The sequence below is a fragment of the Corvus brachyrhynchos genome, unplaced genomic scaffold (assembly GCF_000691975.1).
Source record: "Corvus brachyrhynchos isolate BGI_N302 unplaced genomic scaffold, ASM69197v1 scaffold191, whole genome shotgun sequence".
Lineage (NCBI taxonomy): Eukaryota > Metazoa > Chordata > Aves > Passeriformes > Corvidae > Corvus > Corvus brachyrhynchos.
This window is the reverse complement of record NW_008236487.1, coordinates 437,612-463,426: the sequence shown is the minus strand read 5'-3', so window position 1 is coordinate 463,426 and position 25,815 is coordinate 437,612. Positions and strand designations below refer to the sequence as shown.

Here is a 25,815-nt window from a genome sequence, read left to right as displayed (position 1 = left end):
AGTAAAAAACAGATTAAACAAACTTTCTTGCACAGCTCAACTCTTTACATTCCTTTAAGATGCTTACACAAAAACGTGCTTGGGGATGTTGTGTGAGCTGCATACCAAGAAAGAGGAGCTGGCTTTAGTCTGTGCTTTCTCTCCTACAGTGACCGATACTGTCGCTGCCCCTCTCTTCTGCACCAGGGATAAAAAAGCATGGCCCAGATAACCGCGGTGTGGGAGGACAATCCTTCCCAGCTGTGCTCCTGCACAGGCTGCAGTTACCTCCTCAGCTGCTTTGCAAGTCTTACCTTCATAAAGAGTGTCCCGGGGGTCAGGCTTCAACATGTCAGCGGCTGGCCAGCGTCTGCGGGATGTGCCCAACCTCATCCATCTTCAAGAGCGTCTCGTCTAGAAACCAGAGACACAACACAAGGGGGACGGAAGGGCTAATTTGTCCCTTGTCCCAAAAAGCACCTCTCTCCATTGTCAGCCCTTGCCAAATGGCATTGCATCCGTGGCACTAATGCTGTCTCTGGCAGAGGCAAAGGAAAGGCTCTGACACAGAAAGCTGGAGATACAGAAGCTGTGGGGTGGGAACGTGGCTGTCACTGAAGGCAAACACACAGAGTGATGAGCAGTGCAGGAAAATGACCTCCTGCCTTGGACACACCAGCAGTGGTGTGCTGAATAGGCCCCATGCTGGCAGGAACTACTGGACACCTCTGTATTATTAGGATTAAGTTTCTTTTCAAAGGAGATAAAGAAAGGTGAATGGGAGGAGAAACCTGAGGAGCAAAGCTTTTGCCTGTGCTGGAAAAGGATCAGGACCTTGGGGCAAGAGCTTCAGTTACTGAGGAGGATGTTACTCCAGAAAGGGAATGAAGCCCCACAGTAAGCCAAGAGCAACAGGAAGCTCAAACTCCAGACTGGGTAGTGGTTACATTTTTCCGTGGGTGCTGCTGTCACAGGACTTCATGTCTCCATGGATCTTACTCTAAAATGAGGGGAATGGAATAAATATCCATGAGGGAAAAGCAATATCCTCCCAAGGGCACTGGTGTGCAACTTTTGGGTACTGAACTACATGGGACCCCAGAAAGAATGCGATGTCATGTGATACTGCCAAAGGCTAATATGAAAGAGGGAAAAACTATGGGCAGAAGGTGACAGATAAAAATGTGACTGCAGCACTGTACCTAATCACGAAGGGATCTTCTGGGATGTCAGTCTTCTATTCTACAGGGAATTAACAAGAAGAAAAGAGCAGATGGAAAAAGAATGAAGATGGAAGACCTAATGGAAAGCCTAGTCCTGGCCAAATGGCAGGTTTCAGAAAATATAGCAGCAGGTTGCGATCCAAGACACAGCAAACAGATGTCTCCATTACATCAGGGAGTCTTCCCTGCACTCAAGGGCTGGTATGGAAAAAAGCCCAGAAATGTTGGAAGGCAACAGCAGTAGATATGGAAAGGGGGAATGCTGGCAGAGGAAGCTGATGCTGACAAACCTAGGTAAGGGTAAACAGGACTAAGGAGCTTCTTAACTGATAATGCCATCACTTGATGTGCTAAGAAGGGTTGACAAAAGAGGAGGGACTGGACTGATGCGTCTGCAGCAATCCAGCACCAACTCGAAGGGACGAGAGGCTGGTACAGAGAAAGCAGCATCCCCCAGCACGGACAGTGTATCCTGCTGTGTTCAGGATCCAGAGTGAGGTCTCCTGAAGCGCCACAGCAGCCCCTTCTCCCTGGTTGTGACCAGCTGGCAGCGCACCCCCACAGCTCCCATGTCATGGGACTCACGTTCCCCCGGCTCGCAGCAAGCAAACTCCATCCTGTGTTACTCTCAATCTAGAACACTCCTCACCTTCAGAGACTCTCCTCTCTACCTCTAGACTCCCCTGAAATAATGTTCCAACCTTACTTCCGATTCTCCTGTGTTTAATAATGACTCACACCCTTGTCCAGAAGTCTTTCCCCTGAACTGTCTCCACCTTTTTCTCCTAATGATGTGTATGCCTGGTATATGCCTGGCTAGACAATGATTCACGGTCAAACACTGGATGCTGATACATTTAGGAAGAATGGGGAGGTGCTTGGGAAAACTTGTGATGAAGATACTTACTAGCAAAAAGGGAGAGATATTGGGAGTCAATGACTTTGAACTTCGCTTCTGGGTCATTCAGCCTCCACTGGAACAGAGAAACACATTAAAATGAAGTGCTTATGGAGTTAACCAAGCCTGAACGAAAGGAACACACAGAAGATGTTTTTCACCATGTGGGCTCGCAGCTTCCTCTTCCTCCCTACTAGGACCGAATTGACCCAGCAGCAAAACACTGGGAATGAGCTGAGATCCCCCAGGACACATCCACAACAGGAAAGGACAAAAAGCTGTAATAGACTCCAGAGAAGGCAGATCTATCCCAAGCAAGCAGAGGAAGGGGTCTTGACACATAGCCAGGACTACCCCACACAGAAGTAGGTAAGGGCTCTGGAAGGGATTAGCTGCCTCTCATGGAATGAGGAGCTGTGGCCTGGGGAAGGAGGGAAATGGTTACAAACATCATTCCCGAGCTCTGTGGGGACACACATACAGGACCACCATTTCCACAGACTCACTGCTACTTCCACATGGTCCGTTCCTCTGTCATCCTGCTTGTGCAGCACCTCAAAATAGTACCTGCCTGCCGCTGACAGCCTGTGAAGAACAAGGTGTCTGTCACTAGAAGCATAAAGGAACATTTCTTAGCTTGTCAGCAGACAATGAGTGGAGAGCAACCACACCCATGAAACAACCTAATTCTCAGGGTAAGCAAGGTTAGCGCTGCCAAGAAAATCCAGATCCTGACACTGAGATAGGTAGCTTCACTTGTGCACCTGGAGCACTCCAGACCCTTCTCAGTTAACTCTGAATAACTCCCTCTCAGTGTCAGCTGCTGGGTTTTGGCCTCTGGGAAACCTGGCCAGTTCCAAGGCAGGAAGCTCGGGATATAGTTCATATAGGGGAGTATGGATGTACTGGTGACTGATTGCTCCAGGGAAGAAAAATTCAGTTGTGCATCCCGCCAGTAAATCAGCAAAGCTTCAGCAATACCCCAGAGTAACCCCTTTCTCTGTATTGCTAAATTCTTCAGGACAAGCCTGGGTGCTTTTCCCTTGTCCTTGTGATTTCCTGGTCATGTGCAGAGGTGGCTGAGACTGAGGGACTTTGCTCGCTCACCTCACCATGTTTGACTTCTGGCTGTGAAATTTCCCAAACTCTCCTGGTGCGGTCCACTCCTTCCCTGTCTGTGAAGAGACAGAAGATGGCTCTAGTTAAGATGAGTTTCTTCCCTTGTTACTGCACTGACAGTGATAAAAGGAAAATTGAGCTCCCTCTTCCCTCCAATTCCTCCTGGTAAGTCATCTGTGAAATCCACCACCTGTGGACAGATTGAAGTCCCTTAATTGTGAACAAGGGACTCCCAAGAGCACTACCAAGAGGTAAGTGGCTTAAGGTATCACATGTCATACCCATCTGGCATCTGCGCTGACATTCTCTGCAGTTGGGCAGGGAAAGAAACTTGGGAAGTCCAGGGAAGCAGTGAGTCAGGAAGGTCTCTGTTCCCACAGAAACACTACAGCCTCGATGGGAGAAGCCGTGCAGCATGCACTGTACCTTGCCTACACTGGCCAGCAGCTGGAGACCAGAGGGCTTTTCATCTGGACTCAGCCAGAACTCAGCATTGTCATCCGCAGCAATGGCAAACTGAAACTCCCCTGTCGAGAGATGGAGGGAGTAAGTAGGGCTTTGGGTAAGGGCTTGTGCACAGAACAGATCCTGCTCCTCTAAAATGGGATCTTTGCCCTTTTTCCTGGTGAGACCACACCTTCCCTTTTGATATTATCACCTTCCCTCCTTTGACCCTCTCTGAATTCTCTTAACTCTGCTGTGACTGAAAACAAACTTTACAGATGTCGCTGGTTCACTGCCCCTCCTGCACTGGCTTCACCTGACACCTAACCCGGAACGCTAACGAGTCTATGCTAAGTCTCCCTGACACCCCTTTTGTTTCCAGAGCAAATTTGTTTGGATGGAGGCATGTGCACATGGAGCCACAGAGGGAGACAGAGGCGCTTGAGGCTCACTCTCTGTCCAGGGTCACGGGGATGGCAGCTGCAGGCCAGGGCCCGTGACAGAGGGCGAGTGCCAGAGGCTGCTCCGGGCAGAGGCATGCAGCTGGGGATACAGATGCCAGCTGCTGTCAGCTGGCATTCATGGGAGCAGCAGGGACATCAGTGATGTCATGTTCAGTCCTGGCCATGAGAGGGAGGGAGGAAAAGCTCGGGGTTTGTTCGTGCCCACATACACGCCATGGGGCTGTGCATTCACAACAGCATTGTTATTTATCTAGCACTTCCCATCTGCTTGCTTCTGTGCTTTTCCTCTCCACCCTACAAGGGAGGCAGGCAGATGTGTTTCCAGCCACGCCAAGGCCACGGCCAGTCACGCACGCCACCCACACGAGGGACCTGGTGTTGGGCTTGCCAGGATGAGGGCACCAGTGGTGCAGCACCAGGAGGGGAAGGAGGGGAAGGTGACAAGAGGCACTCAGAACCCTCACCATCGGTGAAAGGATGCAGGTAGCCAAATATCCGGAGACCATAGTTGGTCCATTTTGGGGACACAGCCAACTTCTTCAGCATAGTTCTTGTCTGAAGTGGAAGAAGAAAAAAATTATAAAAATAATTTTAGATGTGACAGGAACAAGGGGAGAATCAAAAACCATGGGACAGGTGGGCAGAGGGAAGTACGAGGTTTTCTCTGGGTGGGGTACAGGATGTGATGGAGGCAGAGGAAAAGAGCAAAGCAAATAAGAAATGAGGTGGAGCAGGTGCTGCTGTGGAGGGAAGAGCTACATGGGGGATGCCATTGAGATGGTGGGGACAGGCCATGGCATTCCCTAGCCACTTGGAAGGAGAGCACCAAATACAGGGCTCCTTCAGCCTGTGTCTGAGCCCTGGCAGGCCAGTACACGTGAAATGACCCTCCCCTGTGCAGCAGAGGAGCTGCCACACTTGAACCCTCGTGAAAGCTTCCTGCTCCCTCAGCAGGAGGATGGAGCAGATGGTTGAGAAGGAGGTGGTGGATTTGAACAAACAGCAGGACAGAGCGAGATAGGGACAGAATGTGAAGGGAGCATGGGTGATCCACCTGGGAAGCTGAGCCGGGCAGTGCGGGACACTGCATGTCATGGTCTTACTCACGTGAGGGAAGAGGGGGAAGTGGAGGTTTCTCCTGAGCTGCTCAATGGAGCTGCCACACCAGTCCTCAAACACGTGCAGGTTGGCCTGGCCCTGGAACTAGAAGGCAGAAGTGGGGCACCATGAATTGTTGCATCCATGTCCTGCGTCCTTCCCCTGCTCTGACAGCCTTGGCCAGGGCCCCGGTACTGGAGCGCTTGGGAGAGTGAAAGAAAATTCCTCTGCTACGATGGACTGGTCTGCAGCAGACATGGGTCCAGAGCCCATGGTGTCCAGGTCCAGATGCTTCTCATCTGCTGAGGGTGTGGGGTTGGCCCACACGACTGAACAGCACCAGGGAACTGTGCTAATGCTTGGGACATCTCAGTTACACGGCTGGGAGTTGCTCCATCAAGGAGGTGTTTGACCAGAGGGCCGTGCTCCGAGGCCGTGGTGTGGAACACGCTGCAGGGTGGCAATAGCTCCCCATGATGTAACATCTTACATTCTGCAAGAAGGTGTTTTGGACTCCCTCACCATCTCAGGGCTGTTTTCCTGACCTGAGGAAGAGGGGATGCCCTAGGGAGGGGAGATGGCAGATCACCTTCTCAAAGTATGTCTCAGAGGTAAAGCTCACAGAGGACGGTGGGGACGGGGAGATGGAGGCCTGGCAGGGCGGGGAGCAGCAGCACAGGCAGGTCAGTGGGCAGCATGGCCTCCATGTGCCTGCAGAGACACAGAAACACTGAGGGAAGTGGGGGTTCCACCCCGCGCAGCACAGGAGGGTGTGCAGTGTGAGTCCGGTCCCCACTATGCAGCCAGCCCTGTCAGGAGAGGCTGTCGGTGTCCAGCTGAGACCTGGAGCACAGCTGGGCTGGGAAAAGCTTGCTGGCCACCGTGGGACTTCAGCAACACACTCCTCAAAGGACAGACTTTATTTTTGTCAGAGCCTTTCAGAAGGGAATCACTGTCTGCCCCCCAACAAAGTCCAGTTTCTGCCTGCAACCAGTGGAGCTAGATGCTGAAACCCTCCTTGCAGGACTGGCATCCAACAGTGAGGAATAAATAAGCTGGAGACAGTACAAGCTACCTTAGATGGCAAAATGCTGAGGAAAGGAATAGGTTGCCTTGGGACTGTGGCGGTTTTGCTGTGGCTGCCTTGCCTATATAAGGGCTGTGGGAGCAGGGCTGGGAAAACGGCCTGAACAGCACCCAAATGTCTACAGATGGCAGCAAATTCCTAGTTTTCACTGGAGAGACTCTAGCAGGCCTGAAGCAGCTCGGTGGAGGAGGGTCCAGCCTCTCTGTGCACTCCTGGCAGAGAAACTTCTCCACTGAGTTATTTTTGCCAGGATGGTGGGTTGGGGATGTGTTTTGAAATGAACTGTGGCTTGAAGGAAGGCCGTGAAGCAGATTTGGCTCTGCACCAGGAATGCTCCTTGCGAGCTGTGGACTTTAGTCGTGCATGCGAAAACCATTTCTGTGTGCCAGGCAAAGCACGTTCACAACCACTGCGATTCTGGAGTGGGCTCTCGTCAGCCCTCTCTCACTGGTGTCCTCAGTGCCAGGGCTTGATGGATGTCTGCAAGCCCACGATGCCCCCCAGTAACATCTCCTCCTCTTCCCTCCTCTGCTGACATCCCTCAGCCTGGATTCTGCCCACCAGACAAGAGGAAAAGCAGCGAGACAAAAGGGATGTAATTCCTCAGAGCAATCCACAGGATCAGAGTGGAGACAGATGGAGGGCTCAGGGTGACGGATGCAGCCCAGAGAAACCCGGGACTCTGCAGGAACTTGCGACACAAATCTCTGCAAGCATGACACTGAATTGCAATTTAATTGCTGTGCAGTCCCGTGCCCCTTGGCCAAATCCAGGTTCACACCCAAGGGTCTTACACTGCTTTTCTCAGCCAAATCAAATAATGACAACTGCTGTTTCTTGTGGAACATGAAGTGAGAGGAACAGGCTGGGCTCCCACGGAGTCACTGCCAGAAACTGAGTCCTATGGAAGCCTGCTGCTACCCACAAGTAATGCAGGTTTTCCTTTCTGCACACTGCAGGCAGCAGGCTCAGAGCGCTGTGAAACGCAGCACAACACTCCCACACTGTGGACAAGCTGGCACTGCAACCCACTCCTTCCACAGACAGACCCAGGGGATGCTCCCAAAGCTCAGGACTGCAATGAAGCTGGCCTGGCTTTGACACGGGGCAGCCCAAACGCAAAACCAGATATTTATGGGGCAAACCCCAAAAGACTGGCTAGACTTGCTCAAATGTTTGCAGAGTAGAACTTGGACCAGTCCCCCTGCAATACAACACTTTACTGCACAGTTTGGCAGTATTAGGGAGAGGGCAGCCTACTAAAAAATAAGGCAGACACCACTGTACTAGGTGTACCATCAATACGTAAAGAGGTAGTTCCCGAGATTTCTAGCCCAACACTCCTGCCTCCTACAAAAGTCTTTACAAAGCCTCCAGAGAGGAGATTCTGGCAGGAGTTAATGAGATCACTTTGCTTTCCTGCACTCACAGCTACTAGAAATAATTAACTGGTAAATAATAAATACTTCTTGCATGCAATTTTAAAATCTTTTCTAAATCAACAGATTTTATCCTGAGTTGCAGCAGCTTAACTTACTTTCTGTTTCCTCTTAAAGGAAAAAAAAGAACATTATTGACAGATAAGTGCTGGCTGCCCAAAGTGCTGCTTTGGGACTGAAAACTGAGCTGAGCTTTAATTTTAGACCCCCACGAGTCATCAGTGTAGCAGCTGTTTTGAAACTCTATCACCTCTGTCCCTCCAACTCAATTCATGGCCGCCCATTACAGGCAGCTGAGAAATTCCTCTGTTTGCTATATGAGTATCCTCTCATGGAACATGCCGGAAAAATCTCCCGCTTGGGGCTTTTGCAGATTGCAGTTATAGATCAACATCGCCACCATTCCCAGTTCATGCACACAGAAATGTCAATGGATTTTCTAAAACACGGTTTTTAGAATGTGATTCTAAAACATGGTTGCTACGTTTGACTTCCCAGCTTGGAACTACCTGGCCCTGTTTTGTAAAGGGCTGGAAAATTTAGGACCTAGCAAGTGACAAGTTCCCCTTCTCCACTTAAAAACATCTGCTTTGAAAATTCTGGATAGACTGATTTGGCCAGAACCAGGTATAGAAGCCATGAGTCTGAGCTTCCAATGAGAGCTGGTTTTATGTGATCTGTGGCTTCCCATTTAGAGGGCTCCTCCTGCCCCTGAGGTTTCTCCCTGTCCCAACACCTCTTCCCAGTTGCTTATCACCCTGCTGTAATAGCAGCAGTGCACGATCCCAGCTCAGACCCAGAACGGGCACAGGTCACACCCCACGGGCACAGTCAGCACAGTGTGAGTGTGCCCTGGAGCACAGCACCGGGGTTCTTCACCCCAGGGAGGGCCGGGCAGGCTGTCCCCCCCTGAGCACAGCGACAGCACGGTCCCGGCGAGGGGGAGCTGAACCCTTACAAGCGCAGGGAGGGGACAGCTGGGCCAGGCCCTTGCCTTGGCACTGATGCAGCCATGCCCCTCCAGGGCTGTGGCTGGTCTGACCCCGGTGCTGACCCTCCCAGGCTGCAGTAATGTCTGCCTGCAGCCCTGGCGCTGCAGTAAAAGACTTTGGTATTTCCGCTTCCTTCCAGTGAGAAATGTTAGATTATCAGCCCCTGCTACAAAAACTGACCGTAGAGGAAGAGCAGGAACACAGAGCCCAGAACTCTTCCTAGCCCAAACCCTCTCATGTCAAAACTATCTGGGGGGTGGCACCACACACCCAGGGGCTCCTGCTGAGCAAGGAGGCCAGGGAAGAAAGATCTGGGCAAGCAACAAAGCTGAGAGGATTGCAGCAGCAGAGACACGACCTCCTGCCCTGTAACTGGAGCAGGATGGAGAAGAGAAGGCTTTCCTAATTTAATCCCGGGTGGCTTTGGCACCACAGAGGCAAATCAGCTGCGTAGCTGCACGCAGTCCACAGAATGATAAACAGGGCACAGAGAGGGCCTGAGCCAGGGAAGAAAGGCGACATTGTGCTGCCAACCAGAAACTCCTGAGTTTGTAAGACTCTTCTGTCTCCTCGGAGTGGCTGCGGCCCCTCCTCCTGCCTGGCCCAGCTCCCCTGACTGGGTGACATTCAGCAGCCAGCAGCTGGGCTTGGCTGCACGCTCTGCTGTGCTGGGCACTTGTGGGAATCCATCAAGACAAGTTAGCAACACAGCCCCCCTGTCTGGGTGGGCACGAGTAGACAGGGAAGGGACATCAGCAGAGCAGCAACAGCTCTGTCTTTCAGTCCTCTCAGGAAAGGATGCTTCCTCTTCGGGCAGGTTTGGTAGCAGGACAACACTCCAGCACAATCCTTTGGTTTCGTGCAGCAGCTGTGCAACTGTGCAGGTGCTGCCTGCAAGGGGCTGTGCTCCTGGACATCCCACACACCTCCCTTCAGAGAGAAGGAACTCCTGAGGCTGCGCAGACGTGAAGGAGGAAAGGACATTTTAAATGCACCCCAGCACTGCCCAGACCTTTCTCGTCTCAGAGCTGAGCAGGTGCTTTTGCAGAGGTGAATGAGAACAGTCTGGCTTACCAGTCACTTTCCTGAAAGTCCTCCCCACACCTAGAACACTGTCAAATGGTTACACTCACAGCCCACAGGGCAGGTTCACCCTGATGATAGCCAGGCACCTTTCTGAATTAATGAAACAAAACACCCCACACCTCTCCAGCCTGAGGAGGCAGTGGGTGATGTTGGGAGCTGGAAGACTTTGCTCTGGTGCCTGGAAGTGACAGTAAGGATAGGGACCATCATATGCCCAGGCACCTTGAGGAACCAGGAGCGAGGCTGAACCCTGCTTTCCCCTAGATGCCAGAGCAAAACTTCAGTTAGGGATTTCCAGTGAGCACACTTTCCTACCACATTATCCAAGGCTGAAGACTTAAGCTGCCTATCTCATATCCTGAAACTGAGAGAGGAAAATGGAAACCTGTCCTTTTTTTGGCAATGCTGGCTGCCAGCTCACCTTGAAACTCTGTTAATTATTTATGATTGTCAGGAATATGCCTCTCTATTCAAACAAAGCCCAGCTCCTTGACCTGTGTGAGGCAACCAGGTGTCCCTTGCCCCAGGAATAAGGCTGCAATTAAGTTATTAGAGATGCTGTGGGAAGGGCACAATGGGATTATAAATCCTGGGTAATTAATTTGGGCAGAGTCACAGAAAAACTTAATCCCCAGGCTGGGAGAAATTTCAGTCAGTGGTTAGGAGGACAGCAAGCAGCTCTATCCAGAGCCGTGCCCATGATCCCTCTCCACCTCCTGCAGCTGGTACTGGTGAACCACTGGTCTCTGTCTGCAGTCAGGGGGACTCTGCTGACCCTCTGGGTACACACAGTGCTGCAGCAAGGGCAGGAAATTTTGCCTTATAAGGCCAAAGAGAAAAGTGTCCAGGCCACAGTGTGCACCCCACCAGCTGCACTCTAACCCGGTAAAGGCTCATCCCACACCCCAGGTGGCCACTTTCCAGAGCTCTGAGAAATCTCTAGGGAGGGGATCAGTGACACAGGGCACAGCCTCAGGGAAGCTGGGGGATGCCACGCAGAGCCTGTATCGCCCAGTGCCATGGGAGAGGGGAGCAGCAAATGCTTGGTGTCATCCCTGGGCACAGCAGCAGCCCTTGACATCCCGCTGGCTCCTGGCCAGCAGCTGCTCTCCTGGGAGGCAGCCCTGCCTGCACCTGCCTGCACAGCCCTGCAGCTGGAGGAAGGCCCCAGGCTCCAGCTGTGCCCAGCACACCAGAGCCCACGCTCTGATGCAGAACAGATCAATGGTCTGCTCTGCTTCTGGGCACTGGAGGGTGGCTGGTGCTGGCTGCTTCCTGCTGCAGGGACCTGAGCTGCTCCTTGCTCTGGCTGGATGGACACACGCTCCCTCCATCACCAGTGAGATCTGAAGTGCTGAGTGCAGGCCCAGCAGCCTGCTCCCTCCCTGCGGGAGTCACAGAGGCCCTTTAATTTGTGCAGGTCTCTAATCACCTTGAGGAATTTAGTGAGCTGGCTCCATTAACTAAATGCCCCCTGGCTGGTGTCCCTCTCATTACAAGCAGGCTGCATTGCTCCCTTATCTGAAGAGGAATGATGAGATAAGGGAACAGGGGAAGAAAGAATAATCGAGGCATGAAGGAAACAAAGGGAGTGTTTACCCCAGTCTGCAAGGGTCACCAGAGAGGGTCCCTGTTCATGGAAGTGCCACTGAAGTGGAGAAATCTCCACGTATGACACGCAGGGGTTGGACAGTGAAAGCCAGAGCAAGAGCAGAGTGTGGCACTTCTGTGTGCCACAGTCATGTATTTGCTTGTTGGATGCTTGGCCCTACACACCCTAGCCCTGAATAAACTTCACTTTTCAGGAAGGCAGTGGGCTGCCTGCTCTCAGGGAATTGCGGGTGGGTGCTCGGAGCCTTGAGACACCAAATTATCTCGAATCTGGACACTCCAGTCTTTCCAGATGATTAGTCAGGTCTGGAAGTGTCATTAAGCAGGGAGAAGGTGATAGGGAATGGACTTCTAGCAAAATGAATTAATTTCCAGGCAGACGTCCCTGCCTTTCATTTTTGCTGTACAGGCCTCCAGCTATGCCCCCCTCACACAAAATGATGGAGAAAGGCACCCACCTCTGGCATCCATGGGACAGGGTTGTCCACAGCTGCACCATTTGATTTATTCCTCCCACCTCTTTGCAGCTCTTGGATCTGAAATACAGGTAGAGAAAAGTCAAAATAACCTGATAAATGACATGGCAGTGACAAGTACAAGACAGTTCTATACAAGCTCTACAAGAGGGCTCGAACCTGGTCGTAAGAACAATTAAGAAAATAAAACAAGTTCTCAAGCTCCCCTTCCAAAGGACAGGCCAGTTATCATGGACATAGCAGGATGAAAATGCTCCCTGGCTTTTTTGACAGCACATTTCCACGGTGAACTACTGAGGGAAAAGGATGTCAGTATTTTGTAACTGTGTGCTAGCACAGAGTTAAAACTTAGGTCATTCTCTGGGGTTTTTTTTCCCCCCATCTGTGGTTCAAAAATGTCCAAGCAATCGTCTTCCATCACTGCCTTCAGTCAACAGTACTGAGATGTGCCTCACTGGAGAGCAACAAACTCTCTCCTGATCTTTCGCTTCTGCTTCCATCTTGCCTTCCTGTGCCACAAACCCAGCCAGCTTCGTCCCACCGCAGCAGCTCAGCACACCTAAAATAACTTAATTGACTACAGCGGAGCCATTGTCCGTTCACGTAGCTGTGAGTCAGCTCAGAGCTTGCCCTGTGGCGAGCTCTCTTTCCTGTGAGAAGAGAGAGCTGTCTCTTGGGGCCAGCAGCAGAAAGGAAGGGCTGCCCTTCTGCATGCTCAGAAGGCAGCCCGAGCCTCCTCACCTGGTGTCCCAGCTTCTGTGGGTAGTCAAGCTGAAGGCTTGTGTCCCCACCTGGGACACTGGTGTCTGACAGAACCTTAGCAAGCTCCCTCCAGCTTTCGTATCCTGTGCAGAGGAAACAGAAAGGTGTCAGGGAACAGGGTAAAAAAAGTACAGCAGTCACCAGAATAAACTAGTCTTTACAAGGCTGAGAGACCTCTAACAGTCTGGAATGGTCCAGTGGAGACCAGGAGTTGTTTATGTTGCTTGGAGTTGGCAGACTGGCACAGAGAGAAAAATTGCCTTTATCTTCCTTAAAAGCTCTTCCCTCCTTCTTATTAATTTAACACATAAATTGAAGATTCATCATAGTTCTAAAATATATGTCAGAGATTTCATTAACCACCACAGGACTGGGAACTTCTTTTAGATTACTCAGATAATCCCAGTGGTCAAACTAAAGAACATCAATTTTTATCAATTAGCAGTGCTAAAGAAAAACAAGACAATAACTAGATTACTAATTAATTTAACCATCAAAAGCATATTATTCTTATATGCACCTATTTTCACAATAAAAAGCTAATATTTTCTTGAAGGAAATTATGGACACTCATCTGCAACACCTGAAATATTGGCAGTGATGCAGCCAAGGACATTGCTATTCAAGTGAAGTCACCTTCCAGGTTCAAAGCAACTTCATCTGAAATTCCCTCCCCCTCTCATTCTGCTCAATCCAGAAGTCAGGATCAATTCTGATTTCCTTCCAAAGCTTTAGTGACCTCCCAGGCGTAGGAGGGACAAAGACGAGCAGGTGCAGCAGAACCTTGTAGCTCCCCGTGCCTGCTGCCCCTGTCACTAATGAGGCAGTGCTGGTGAGCGGAGCTCAGACCTCCCAGCAGTGCTACAGCGCCTCACACTCTGTGGTTTTCAGATCTGATAAACATTTTGGCACTTAATCAGCAACTAACCAGCCTGCCAGCAGCTCAGTGCTGTGCCCACGCTGCACGACAGCTCCAGCCTGAGGGGCAAGTGCCAAAACCTCCACCAGCCCCGGCTTCTGCCAGGCTGGTGGCAGCCCAGCTCAGCACCCACACACCAGAGAGCAGAGCCAGGCTCTCTCCCCTTTTTCTTTAAAACTGGAAAAAGCTCCTCCCCAAAGCTCTAGGAGGCCCACAGAAATTGGCTGCCTTGGTATATACAGGGAACCACCCCGACAGCTTCAGGTCTGAGCGTTCAGGTGAATGGTCTGAGCCTTCTACACTATTCCTACAGCCAGAGGTGGCAGGAACGTGCTCTGAGGGGGACAAACAGCCCACTGCTGGGGAAACATCTGCTGTTTCATAGCCAGCACAGCCACCTTCACCCAACCCACCTACCTGCACCGTGCCCACCCAACCAGCAGCACGGGAGACCCACTGTGCCTTAGGCAGGAGCATGCTCCATCCGTTTGCTTTGGAGGGGGCTTTTACAAGCCACATGGCTTAGATCATCCCCCAAACATCTCTGGGCTACACAGAGGCCAAGGCAAACCCCAAACCACCCCAGGAACTAGAATTCACAGACAGCCCTTTGCCAGATCCCCCTCCCTGGCTGCACTAAGCTCTTGGCCCATTATTGTAACTACAAATAGGGTTGAAAACCTCTGTCTCCACTTGCTCCTGAATCTGGGTCCCACAGGGTCTGACAGAGGTGAGCAGAAAGTGAAGATGTTGAAGCTGCCTCCTCTGGTGTGCTGATCAAAGGGGGCAGTTAACAAAAAGAAAGTGCAAGGAATGTGAGGAATATGAAAGCAGTCAGAGATTGAAGTGAGAGACAAGGCTCAGAGGCAACTAGGGTGTCCTGCCTTCCTGATGTGGGTGTTAGCTTGGATGTGTGGGTTTCATTCAGGCCCTGTTAGGTACTGAACAGTCACAAATTTCTGACTGAGATCTTCTCACCCCCAGATTCTGATTTGAAGCTAATCGTTTAAGTTTATGACTAAAAATATCAAGGTCAGTATTTGTCTTCTGCAGAAGATTTCTCAGACACTGGGTGAGTAATCTACTGATTAATGCAGCTAAGCACAACTTGTGCTTCAGAGACTGACTGTCATGGGAAAAAAGGAGGAATTCCTTCGTCTTTACATAATTTTACACGTAACTGGTGAGTTTCCCCCTTGTTCAGAGCAATGAGGCAGAAACCACTATTTGTGAGTGTCCTGCAACTGGACACATGGCCCCACTTGGAATGGGGCTGAAACAGACTTTGTAGTTCATGTGAAGTTCAGCACTTGCTACTTAGAGGGCTCCTTATAATAGTGGGAGAGGACAACAGGCTTTTTTTTCAGAGAATACACCCAGTATCACAGAATCATAGAATATCCTGACTTGCAAGGGAGCCACAAGGATCACTGAAGCCCAGCTGGCTAGAGAGAAACCAAGAAAATCAGGGGGGAAAAAAAAGGCAATAGAAGTCAGTTCACCCCTGGAGATTCACTGAGGGAAGACACCAAGAGAAGCAGGTCATTTTCTTTTGTGCAGAAGGGAGAGGTTATTTGGCTTCATTGTTAAACTCAGCACTTCACTGCCCCGTGGAATAAGCTCAGGACGAAGCATCAGTAAGCTGCCTCTGCTGGGAAGGGTGCTGGCCACCACAGGCAGCCACTCTGGCTGTTCCATGGCTGGCACGGAGCCTGCCTCCCCACAAACACAGAAGCCTGGCTGCACAGAAGTGCCAAAGGCTGACATTTCTTTGACCCTTGGAAAAGAGAAGAAAGGGAGGCAATTCTCTGTGTTGTACAAATATTTACCTAACACATCAGCCAAGCACAGAACAGACAAAGGAGCTACGAATTAATCTGGAGGCAGTGATTTCCTTGCTGGGTAATTTGCACTTTGGCAAGCCAATTCCTCAGCGTGGTAGGAAATGATTTTCAGAATAAAATAGGATCAACACTCCCCTTAGAGAAAGTTCTTGGCACTCCAGTTCCTTCTGAAAAGATTGGCTTTTCCCTGGGGGTCTCCACAGGACACCCTTGGAGAAGGACCTGGTTTTCCCCATGCTTTCCTCACTAAAGGGAGGAAACTACAGAAAAGACAGATCTCCGGCAGCTTCCTGCAGTCAGAACACCTCCCAAAGCCAACTGCTCACCAAGGTTTTCTCCACAGCACATGTCACAGGATTCAAGACATGGCCTTGCAGGTCTCCACTCCTGTGTGACAGCTGGAGAGTGGAGCCCTGAGGCCACATCCACTGCCCTGTCTCAGGAGCACCTGAGTGAGGTGATCTACCACAGGTTCAGCCTGTCCTCAAGCTCTCCATGAGCAGTGCTCACCAGCTCGAGCACTCTCTTGATGGCTACTTAAAGTCAACAAGCCTACGCCTGGAAAAAGCAGGAGTCAAGAACTAAATTACCTCAGCAAACACTTCAGTGTTACTAAGAAGGAATGCCAGAACTATTAGCTTTGATGGTTTTGCTCCAGTCCCTCTCCAAAACCGGCTCTGGCTAGGATGGGCAAAGGCAAAAAACCCATGAAGGCAGAAATCAAAGGCTTGGGAAGAGCCTGTCCCAAAGCCAGGGGAAGATGCTGGGCCAGGCATTGCTGCATTAGCCTGTCATACAGATGCAGCAGCCAGCTCCTTGCCTTTCTCCCTTCTGGGTATCACTTCCTGAGCATTTCCCATCACTTCCCCAAGCACACCAGTTGTTTTCCAAGGCTATTTTTTCACCTCAAACACCTCCAAGGAAGGCAACACTGACACAGGCACAGCTTGCCAGAAGCAGCAGCCAGCCTTGCTGCCACGTACTCCTCCCTCCTTGGCATCAGTCTGATCTCCTCTCTACAAGCAGAGGCCCATCTTTCTTTCTACTTTTGCACCCCAGTGGTCCAAGGTTCCAGTCTCACAGAGATCAGCCACTGCCCAAAAACATGAAGGTGGTTCTTGTTCAGACAAAAGTGGTCCTTTTTCTCCCTGTTCCCACCAGGCTGGCTGGCAGATGCCTGCTGAGGACCCAAATGCCCAGCAGGGCTGACCCTCAGCTGCTCCTCTGGATTCAAGATGGGAAGCCTTCAGGACCTGAGCTTCCTACTGGGAAAAAGAGGCGGGTGAATACAAAGAAAAGGCAAAGAAGCTGAAGAGGAGGCCAAAACAGATGCTGCATCCTACAGCAGAAACCCCCACCAGAGGCAGCCAGTCTGGAGCCAGTGGCCCACAGATCCAGTGAATCAAACATTAAGAGACAAAAAAGCTGTACCAAGAGAAACTAAGATGGAGATGAGTCTTGCCTAGGGTCTGGTCAGGCACAAGGGCCACGGCTGCCTCTTCTCAGCCATGCTTTTTACTACTCTTGGGTTAAAAGTCAGCGAAGGAAGCTGTGAGTGGAGATGGAGAGCTCTCACCCAACAGTAAAAACTCTGCCACAGCAATGCACTTGAAGCCCAGTTCAAGAGGAAAAAAAATAAAAATGAAAAAAGCAGAAAGCCGCAGCCAGAGATAAGAGACAGCAGTACCCAGGGAGCTATCAGGCCTCGGGGCAGGAGTGTGACCAGAGCTGCTCTGTGTGTTCAGAGATTAGATCCAGCCTGCCACTGCCATGCCCCCGGCCCCAGACAGCACTCGACATTTCAATTAGCCTGTGGAGATACCTGGCAATCGTGCAAGGGGAAATCCCAGACCCACTCAGGTGATCAACTTCCCCTCTGAAAGATGAGATTTGATTACTCTGCCGTTGTTACTGCTGCTTACATAGCTGGAAATGCTATTAACACCCACATGCTAGCCAACCCTTTTGTAACCCTGCTAAATGATTTCACTCAGCAGCCTCCTGAAAGAGCAGGTCCACAGGCTGTTTTGCACAAAAGCATTTTCCTTCTTATCTGAGAGCCTTCTCCTCCTCTTTTTGTTGCAAGGATAGGGCAAGAAAGAAACTGGCAGGAATGAAGCAGGGTTTTGTTCTCCATTACCCCCAGCATCCACAGATGCCTCAACATGGCTTGATATTTTAACCCTCTCTTGGATGGTCTTATTTCTCCTCTTATCCTGATTATTTTCAACTTACTGTTATTCCATGGGACTTCAGCACAATTTGAGGTCTCTCCCAGTGTTATTCCTGGCTGAACAGGTATGCAGGTGCAATACCCAATACCCCCAGACACTACCACTAGGTGCCTTGCAAACATACTAGTCCAAAAGATGCTGGGGAAGGCTGCTTGAAACTGAACACAAGAAGGTATTTACAGAGTTTGACATGCATTTCACACACCCTGACCAGAGCAAACCCTACTGCTGGTGCCGCTCTGCAGGGGAAGCAACACCCATCTCCTGGCCTAGCACACACACCAACGCAGCCCCACAACACCGAGTGCAAAAATCATGAAGATGAGGTGTAAACTGACCTTCTAGAAACAGATGTGGGTGAAGGATACAGTGAAAAGGGACAGCAGTTTCTGGACATAAGGGCGAGTTGGGTCAAGCCATGAATCACAGACAGGGTCAGAGAAACTGCCAAAAAACTCCCATTCAAGGGTAGGGCCAGGCCAAGAGAGTCTCTTTGATTACTTGTTTAAGTCAATTAAAAGGATAGACAGAAAAGAGTGAACTCCTTGTCCTCAGGTCAAGATTGGAACAATACTCCTGCAGTTAAAAGGATTCAAGGAGCATGAAACCCAGTGCTACAGAAGGAGCCCTGCAAACCTTTGCATTTCTGGTTAGTGCAGAACCCACAAATAAGATTGCTGACCTCCTCCAGGGACAAATCTCAAGTTAGGAACCTTGTGTGCAGGAATAAATTACCCCATTCTTCCTCCAGGTACAACTCTGATTCACTGCTCTGTGAATGGCTTTGCACACTGACAATAAGCTGCACAACATTAAAAGTACTTGGAGTATGATGGAGGAAAAGGCAGAGCATTGCACTTGGGAAGGAGAAGAAAATAAGCAGACATTAACTATCCAGGGCACTAAAGCAGTCTCACTGCCAGACTCACCCACAATTTAATACCTTGCTGCTGTTCCCCACAGCAGTATAGGAAATGTGTTTCATGCAGCAAGGAGGAACTGATAAGCAATGGCTGGGGCACCAACCGGTTTTGTGGAAAATATAATTAAAATCTTGCTTCTGTCACTAAAAATTTCCATTGCCCTAGTTAAATCACTAAAGCCAGCCATGCCAAAAGATTATCTAGCAAATGTTGCCTGCTGTCTGAAAGCTCAGTGAGGATATGCACACATGCAGATGCAGTGCTGGATCTGAGTGAGAAAGATCATCATGTTGCTGCATTATCCTTCAAAATTATGGGGCCTCATGAGCTCCTATGCCAGCTCCAGAAATGCCTCTGTTTCAACCCAGAATGTACTGGAGCAAAACAATTGCAAACCCTTGCCTGTCTTCACTTGCCACGCTGAAGGCACAGGAGGTTCAGGAGTTCATGCCAGCATGGGAGGGTGGCTGTGACCAGCAGCCAGCTGAGGAGCCCAGCCACAGAGGCCCTGCTTTGGCTGGGCAGTCAGAGCCTCCTGCCTGAGGCAACTGCTGCCAACAAGAGCCCTGCGTCCTCTCCTGCCCATCCTCATCTCTTCAGTCATGCAGTTAATCCCTCCACACCTTCCTCTCCTCTGCCAAACTGCACTGAGGAGTCCTCAAGGATTAGACTGCGGAAGGGGGAAGAGCAGAGCACTTTGTTTTTCAGGGGAAGGAAGAAACAGTGGCTCAAATGAAGACTGAGCAGAAGAGCACCTACTGCTGCTTTCAGCAGCATAAGATAAAAGCCCATTATTTTGGCACTGCTAACTTCTGCAGCAAAGCAGGGAGAAATGCTATCTAGTCTGCTACCCTCTTGTAGTATTCCATGGGCCATCTGAAACCACATAAAACACATATAGAAGCTTTTAAATCGTAAAATACATTTTCAGCATTATGGCCATGATAGCTGTGCAGTTAAAATCCTTAACTGCTGGCAAGTTCCACTCTCTAATTTACAGAAGGCATGGCAATTGTGCTGCAATTATGGTGTGCTTGTGCCTGAGACGCTGTGCTGCACACGGGCTGCCTCTGTGTCTGCCTCTCTGTACAATATTGCCACAAAGAGCAGTCTCTCTGTTTTTACAGTCTTTGTGCACAGCTATAAAACTCTCAAAGCAGCTACGGCCAGTGTCAAAGAGGGCTGCTTCCAGGCATACCAAGAGTAAGGGTATTTGAGTAGCTCTCACCATGGAATCACTCTTACCAAACCAGCCTTTTGCCAGTCATTATCTTTAAAATATGGGATTTGCATCAAAGCATTTACTGGTGTGAGATTTGCCTTGCTCAAACTTCAGTAGTTGGAGCACTTGGAAAAAGCAGCAGGTTGTGAGAGGAACACAGAGCCAGGTGTTTGTATACAAGGCTAGGTTTTGATTTTTATTCCTGCTTCTAAGGTAAAAATAATTTGCTACTTTGATGGTGAACTGTAACATTAGGCATTATTTTTGTTTCAAAAATACCTTTAATCCTGGAACACTTGCATGGGTTTCTACCAGTTCACTCCCAGTGACCACATCCTCAACTGCTGACTCACACTCTGCTGTCTGCTGTATTTTGTTTTCAATACAAATAATAGTAACAACTTAGAAAATTCCTACCTAAACCTCAAGGTGACTAGCATGAAAAGCAGATGTTCCACCTGTTTTTGATTACTGCAAGTGGTATTCCTGGCACTCTCCCCGTCATCTGGGGGCACTGGTGAAGCCGTGCCCTTACAGGCAGGAGAGGCAACAAAGGCCTGTTCCACTGAGGTAACAAGTTATTAAAAGCTGACGCTTGCCTCCATTTATCAGTGCCTCAGTGCAACAGATCACAGGCACTGCACTCGGACCTGGCAGGCTTCCTGCTTGCTTTTATTCACATGTACTGCAGTGAGGACTTACTTTGCAAAGAGATGCATGTTTCTAAATGCTTTCAACTACCAACAGATCTGCTGCTTTGATGTCCACGGGATCTGAATAAATGCAGTTAATAAGAAGTAACATATGTAGGCAGCTTGCCTCCCCTGAGCATGGGGAGGTACATACAAAAATAAAGAAAGAAAATGGCAATTTTATGCTCAGCAGTCTTTGCCATCTGTTTTTCTTTCTGCAACAGGACTGGCCAAGAGAGCTCAACAAGGTCATCCACAAGGCTTTCAGAAAGCTTTGGTAAGTGCATTTTTCTCAACGGATCCAAACACTGCAGCACACAGACTGCCCAAAGAGCTTTCCAAGACTTTTTTTTTTTTTTTTACATACAGGAACTGTCTAGGATGTGAAGCTGAACATCTACTAAGCAATAGACCTTCAAGTCAACATTTGCTACTGCTTTACCAAACATAGATAATGCATTATTTTTTATCTTGGGTGAGGACTTTCCTGAGGCTCAATAGCTTGCCACTTCCATGTAGATGCAGCATTCCCAAAATATTTTCTTGCAGCTTGATTTTCAGTCAAGTTCTGTGGAACTTTGTGCCGTAGAAAATGCCATTCACTGCTTCCGTGAGAAAAACCCCCACACCTTGCTTACAGTCACTTGCCATTTCTACTTGCCATTTTGCTCAAAGCTGCTGTAGCCATTTTCTCCCCCTGAAGTCATTTTTTTCGTTTCCAGCGTCTCTGCGAGCATTGCAACAAAATTACTGCCCCACACTTTCAGCTTCAGTGGTGCCTGGAGGCAGACTATGGACATGATTCTGGACAGAGGAAAATAAAGACAAAGAAGGGGCTGGACAAATACCTGCCAGAAATGGTGCAGGTAGGATTGACCTGACCTCAAGGCAAGGAAGCCAACTCTCCTGCAGGCCACCCCACAAGTACCTTATGGTTTGTTTAAATTACTTTCAATTGCCTGTGTTCTTGGGGACAGCAGAAGGACCGTTCTGCCCGTGGCTCTGCATGGGACACCCTGCTCTGACATCAAACAAAGCCCTGAAGACAGAGGCCCCTCGACAGCACAGCAGCTCTCCAACAGCTCTGCTGAGGAGGAACCAGAAGCAGGAATACCGATGAACATCAAACCTAGAGCAATGTAACAAGTCTTCTAACATAACAAAGAGGAACTGGCAGTGCGGTGACTGAGGTACTGCTTTGGTACTGCTCTCTAGGTATGCCACATTAGAAACAATCTGATGATTGCACTTTGAGTCAGATGAAGCTCTTCTAATAACGTTACTGGGGTTTGGATGGGGCTCTAAAACTACTCCCAAGAATTTCAGGAACCTGGGTGCAATCCCTGTGTACAAGTTTACCTCCACAATTGTGAGTCAAGATCCGAAACTACAACTTCTAGTTCAGACTTAGGTATCACTGAATGATTTGTGCTGAAAGGGACCTTCAACATCATTCAGTTCCCACCCCTCTGCTATGGACAGGGACACCTTCCACGAGACCAAGCTGCTCAGGGCCCCATCCAACCTGGTCTCGAACGCTTCCAGGGATGGGGCATCCGCAACTTCTCTGGGCAGACTGTAGCAGTGTCTCACCACCCTCACAATAAAGAATTTCTTCCTAATAGCTAATCTAAACTTGCCTTCTTTCAGTTTAAAGCTATTCTCTCTTGTCTTGACCTGCCCTCGTCAAAAGTTCCTTTCCAGCTTTCTTGTGGGCCGCCTTTAGGTACTGGAAGGCTGCTATAAACATGATCAAACATTGATTAAAATGGCAGCAAAAGGCAACTGGAATATCAGGATATTCTTCAAGAATGTCTGAAATTTCTCATCAGATGCTGACACCACCAAATCTACGCTCAAAGCTCTATCTGGCCTCCGAGCCTAAATGCCAGCCTTCATCTGTTTTTGCAGTGGAACTGTGCAAGCAACCTTGACACCAGCATCTCTATTTAGCAAAGCTGAGATTTGTAACACTGATTTCCTCTGAATCATCATCAAATACCAACTGCTAGTCAGGGCAGACAAACACGCAAAGACAGGCTAACATTTTAATAAGTAATGGGAAATCCTATACACCTATGCCTCTAAAAACCATACCAAGCCTCAGAATACTAACGGGGCAAGAGCTAGCTCGAGCTCTTCCATGACACAGGCTCAAAGCTCACATGGACAAAACAAGCTGCCAGTCCTCCCTTCAGGCATCCTGCCTCCAAGCAAATGCATGCTGTGCAATGGGTCAGGATGCAAAGCACAGACATTTGCTTCTGGGACAGCTTTATTTACACAACACGGGTTGCTATGAGGAAAAATCAGGGTTGTGTAAACTCTCTTTACAGAGCTCTTACCCAGTGACATAATTCCAAAACATGAACTTCTGAAATATTGTTTCTCCTCTTTCTGAACTAACTCCCACATCAAATGTCCTGCTTTGGATCTCAAACTAGCCTGTGCAACATACTTGACAAAAATAACTAAGAAAGCAGGAACTGGGGGGAGTTCACAGAAAATACTTTTTGTCCCACAGAATCACAGAACATTCTGAGTGAGAAGGGACCCACAAGGATCACCGAGTCCAACTCCTGGCCCTGCACAGGACACCCCAAGAATCCCAGAGAGCCTTGTACAAATGCTCCTTGAGCTCTGTCAGGCTAGTGCTGTGACCACTGCCCTATGGGGAGCCTGTTCCGGTGCCCAAAAAACCTCTGAGTGAAAAACCCTTTCCTGATATTCAACCTATACCCACGTATCCACAGAGACAGAAAGAGCGAGCCTGTGTTTACCACTACACTAGCCTGCTAAGACACTCACGCCTAAATCCCACTGTTTGAAAGAAGATTTATTGAGTTTACTGAATATTTTCAGCCCACTAAACTGGGACAGACTCCATCCACTCTCACTTGGGATAATTTTTTAATGTGGTGTCTTTCAATTAAAAACTTTCTCAAGAAGACTTAAGAGACACCACACAAGACGAGGCAAAAAGAACAATTTTAGTTTGCTCTGTAAATCTCGTCTTAAAAGTTCATTTGTTTTGAGCATCCCAGGGCTTCTCTCTTTGCAACGCCAGAGCCTAACTTTTCCCTCAAGATCCTTAAAACCCACCAGAGCTGGGAGAGGGATGACGATGGAGGAGGGATGGAGGAGGGATGCTCCAGGTGGCAGAGCCGGGAGACGCCCCTGGCCCACCCCTCCCGCGGAGCGGGACCGAGCCAAGGGGCCCTGGGGCACCAGCAGCCCCCAAACTCCACGCCCAGCCCGGCTCGGTTCGACACGTCCCCCCAGCCCGGCCCAGCTCTGCCCCGCCCGGCTCTGCCCTGCCTTGCCCTCCTGCTCGTGCGTGGAACGCCATCCTTGAACTTTCCTCTAAAGACTCCAGTGGGTTGCTGTCATCTGCTCACAATGAGCACATCTGCAGATGTGCAGACATACCATCATAGGAGGCACAAATAAGACCCCTGTGTAAGGCACAGCACAGCTGAGAACCAGGGAGGTTTATGATTCGAGTAGTTTAAAGGACTTTTTAATGGCTGCTGGAGAAGGTTCAGGTTCAGGTTGCTTTAGCAAAGTACACGCAGTAATAACGCACGCACTTAGGGCAGAAAGAGAAGAAACAAAGCAACTGTTCTGCTTCTAAGCTGATCCATAGGCACGCCCCCCACTGAGAGGGGTTTTGAAGCTGATGAAGATCTTTCTTATCTGAAGTGCCAGCGATTGTTAAACTGCATCTCTCATTTTTAGCTGATTCCAAGTGTAGATCCTTTCTGAACACCAAGTGGAAAAAGATCCACATCCTTAGGGAAAAAACCCTTATATACTATATCTCCTGTCATTCTCTCCCTATATAAGGGAGTTTGAGTTGTTGCAGATTGTTGGGGCTTTTTTTTCCACTGCGATGCAGCTTAAATATGTATTATTATTGCTGGGAGTTGGAAACACAAATTAAAATGCTTTAACAGTTGAAATATGATGGTAAAATTGTGCCATCGCTGCACTTTGTGAATGACATTTAAGCTGTATTATAAATTTAACTCATTTCTGTGCTACCTTCTGTATTGGTAAAACCTGTGTGATAGGTCTAGTGCTTTATCACACTGCCCTAAATATCATAAAATCAGGGGAACCACTTCTACTGCTCTTTCAGAACTTCCATGGAACTGAAAAATTATTTACTGGGAAATCTCTGGTTGGAGTTCTGCTAAGCTTCTGCCCCAGACAGAACAAACTCAGAGCCATTCACGAGCTGAGACGCAGCTGAACTTTGCAGAGCCCAGACTGCAGGGGCCAGCCAAATGCTGCTGCAGGGCCCCTGTTTTCCACAAGCAATCCCTGCCTTTTCCTGAGGGCTTCCAGGAGGTGATCCTTCACCCAGCAGGAGACAGCCGGGTTAGTTGCCTTGGAGCTGGGCCAGCGTGCCTCACAGAGCTATCCTGTTTCAGTGGAATATTTAACTGTGCTGTAGCTTTCTACCAGAGCATTAAAATTGCCCTTCCCACTGCTTAAGGTGGCTTGCAAGGACCGATTGCAAAATTATCATTTTTTTCCAATGCACTGGAAATTTCCATAAGCCAAGAAGAGGGCTTCCTACTGCCCAGCACTCATCCAGCTAAGGAACCTCAGGACAAACGAAACCCTAACAACTGTCCAATCTGCCTCTTGTGTAATTCAGTACAGGAAACTCAGACAGTAATTCCTGTACGGGCTCCAGAATAAATATCCACTGAAAATGCCATCTGACATTGGTTATTTACATGCTGACCTGAGATTTCATCCTTCTTAGTCTCTTTACTAAGTTTTACTGACCTTTTTCCACAGGCTCCTGGTGTGATTCCTACCAAGCTCCCCTGACTCTGTTCAGTTTCAGTCCTTTTCCATAATGGTAAGAGTGTACTGCCTTACACAACCTAACCACATATATCAAAATACCCATTTCTAGCATGTTCTGCCAAAACTGAAGGCAAGTGAAAGCAGCTGTCCTCTCAACTGCATTTTGCCAAAAGTTGTTTATTGTCTGTCCTTCATGTGCCTCTGACCCCAATCACTCACAAAGCGCCAGGTTCTACGTTGCTAGGAGAGCATCAGACCTCAGGTCTGGGGCTCTGAAACATTACAGTACAGTTTATGTGCTACACACTTCTATAGGAAAAGTTCCCAGAGCAATGTCTCCTGGGATGGAGATGAGGGCTGTGTGTGTTTATGACTTCCTGGGCTCCAAAAATAGCCCAGGGCAGTTCATTCTTCAATACCCTTTTAATCTATTTTTAATGCATGCTAATACCAAAGCACAGAATTGCTGAGGTTGGACA

At 49.2% G+C, this 25,815-nt stretch overlaps 1 protein-coding gene across 1 annotated transcript in view; it reads right to left on the bottom strand.

Annotated features, from left to right (window-relative positions):
• B4GALNT3 (beta-1,4-N-acetyl-galactosaminyltransferase 3) overlaps positions 1-25,815 on the bottom strand; it is a 64,379-nt gene that overhangs the window by 11,965 nt on the left and 26,599 nt on the right. The window contains 10 exon segments of the mRNA XM_017726192.1: positions 294-337; positions 339-393; positions 2,110-2,176; positions 2,607-2,685; positions 3,208-3,275; positions 3,646-3,746; positions 4,592-4,682; positions 5,235-5,330; positions 11,899-11,976; positions 12,658-12,761. Of these exon segments, the coding sequence (XP_017581681.1) occupies positions 294-337; positions 339-393; positions 2,110-2,176; positions 2,607-2,685; positions 3,208-3,275; positions 3,646-3,746; positions 4,592-4,682; positions 5,235-5,330; positions 11,899-11,976; positions 12,658-12,761 (783 nt within the window).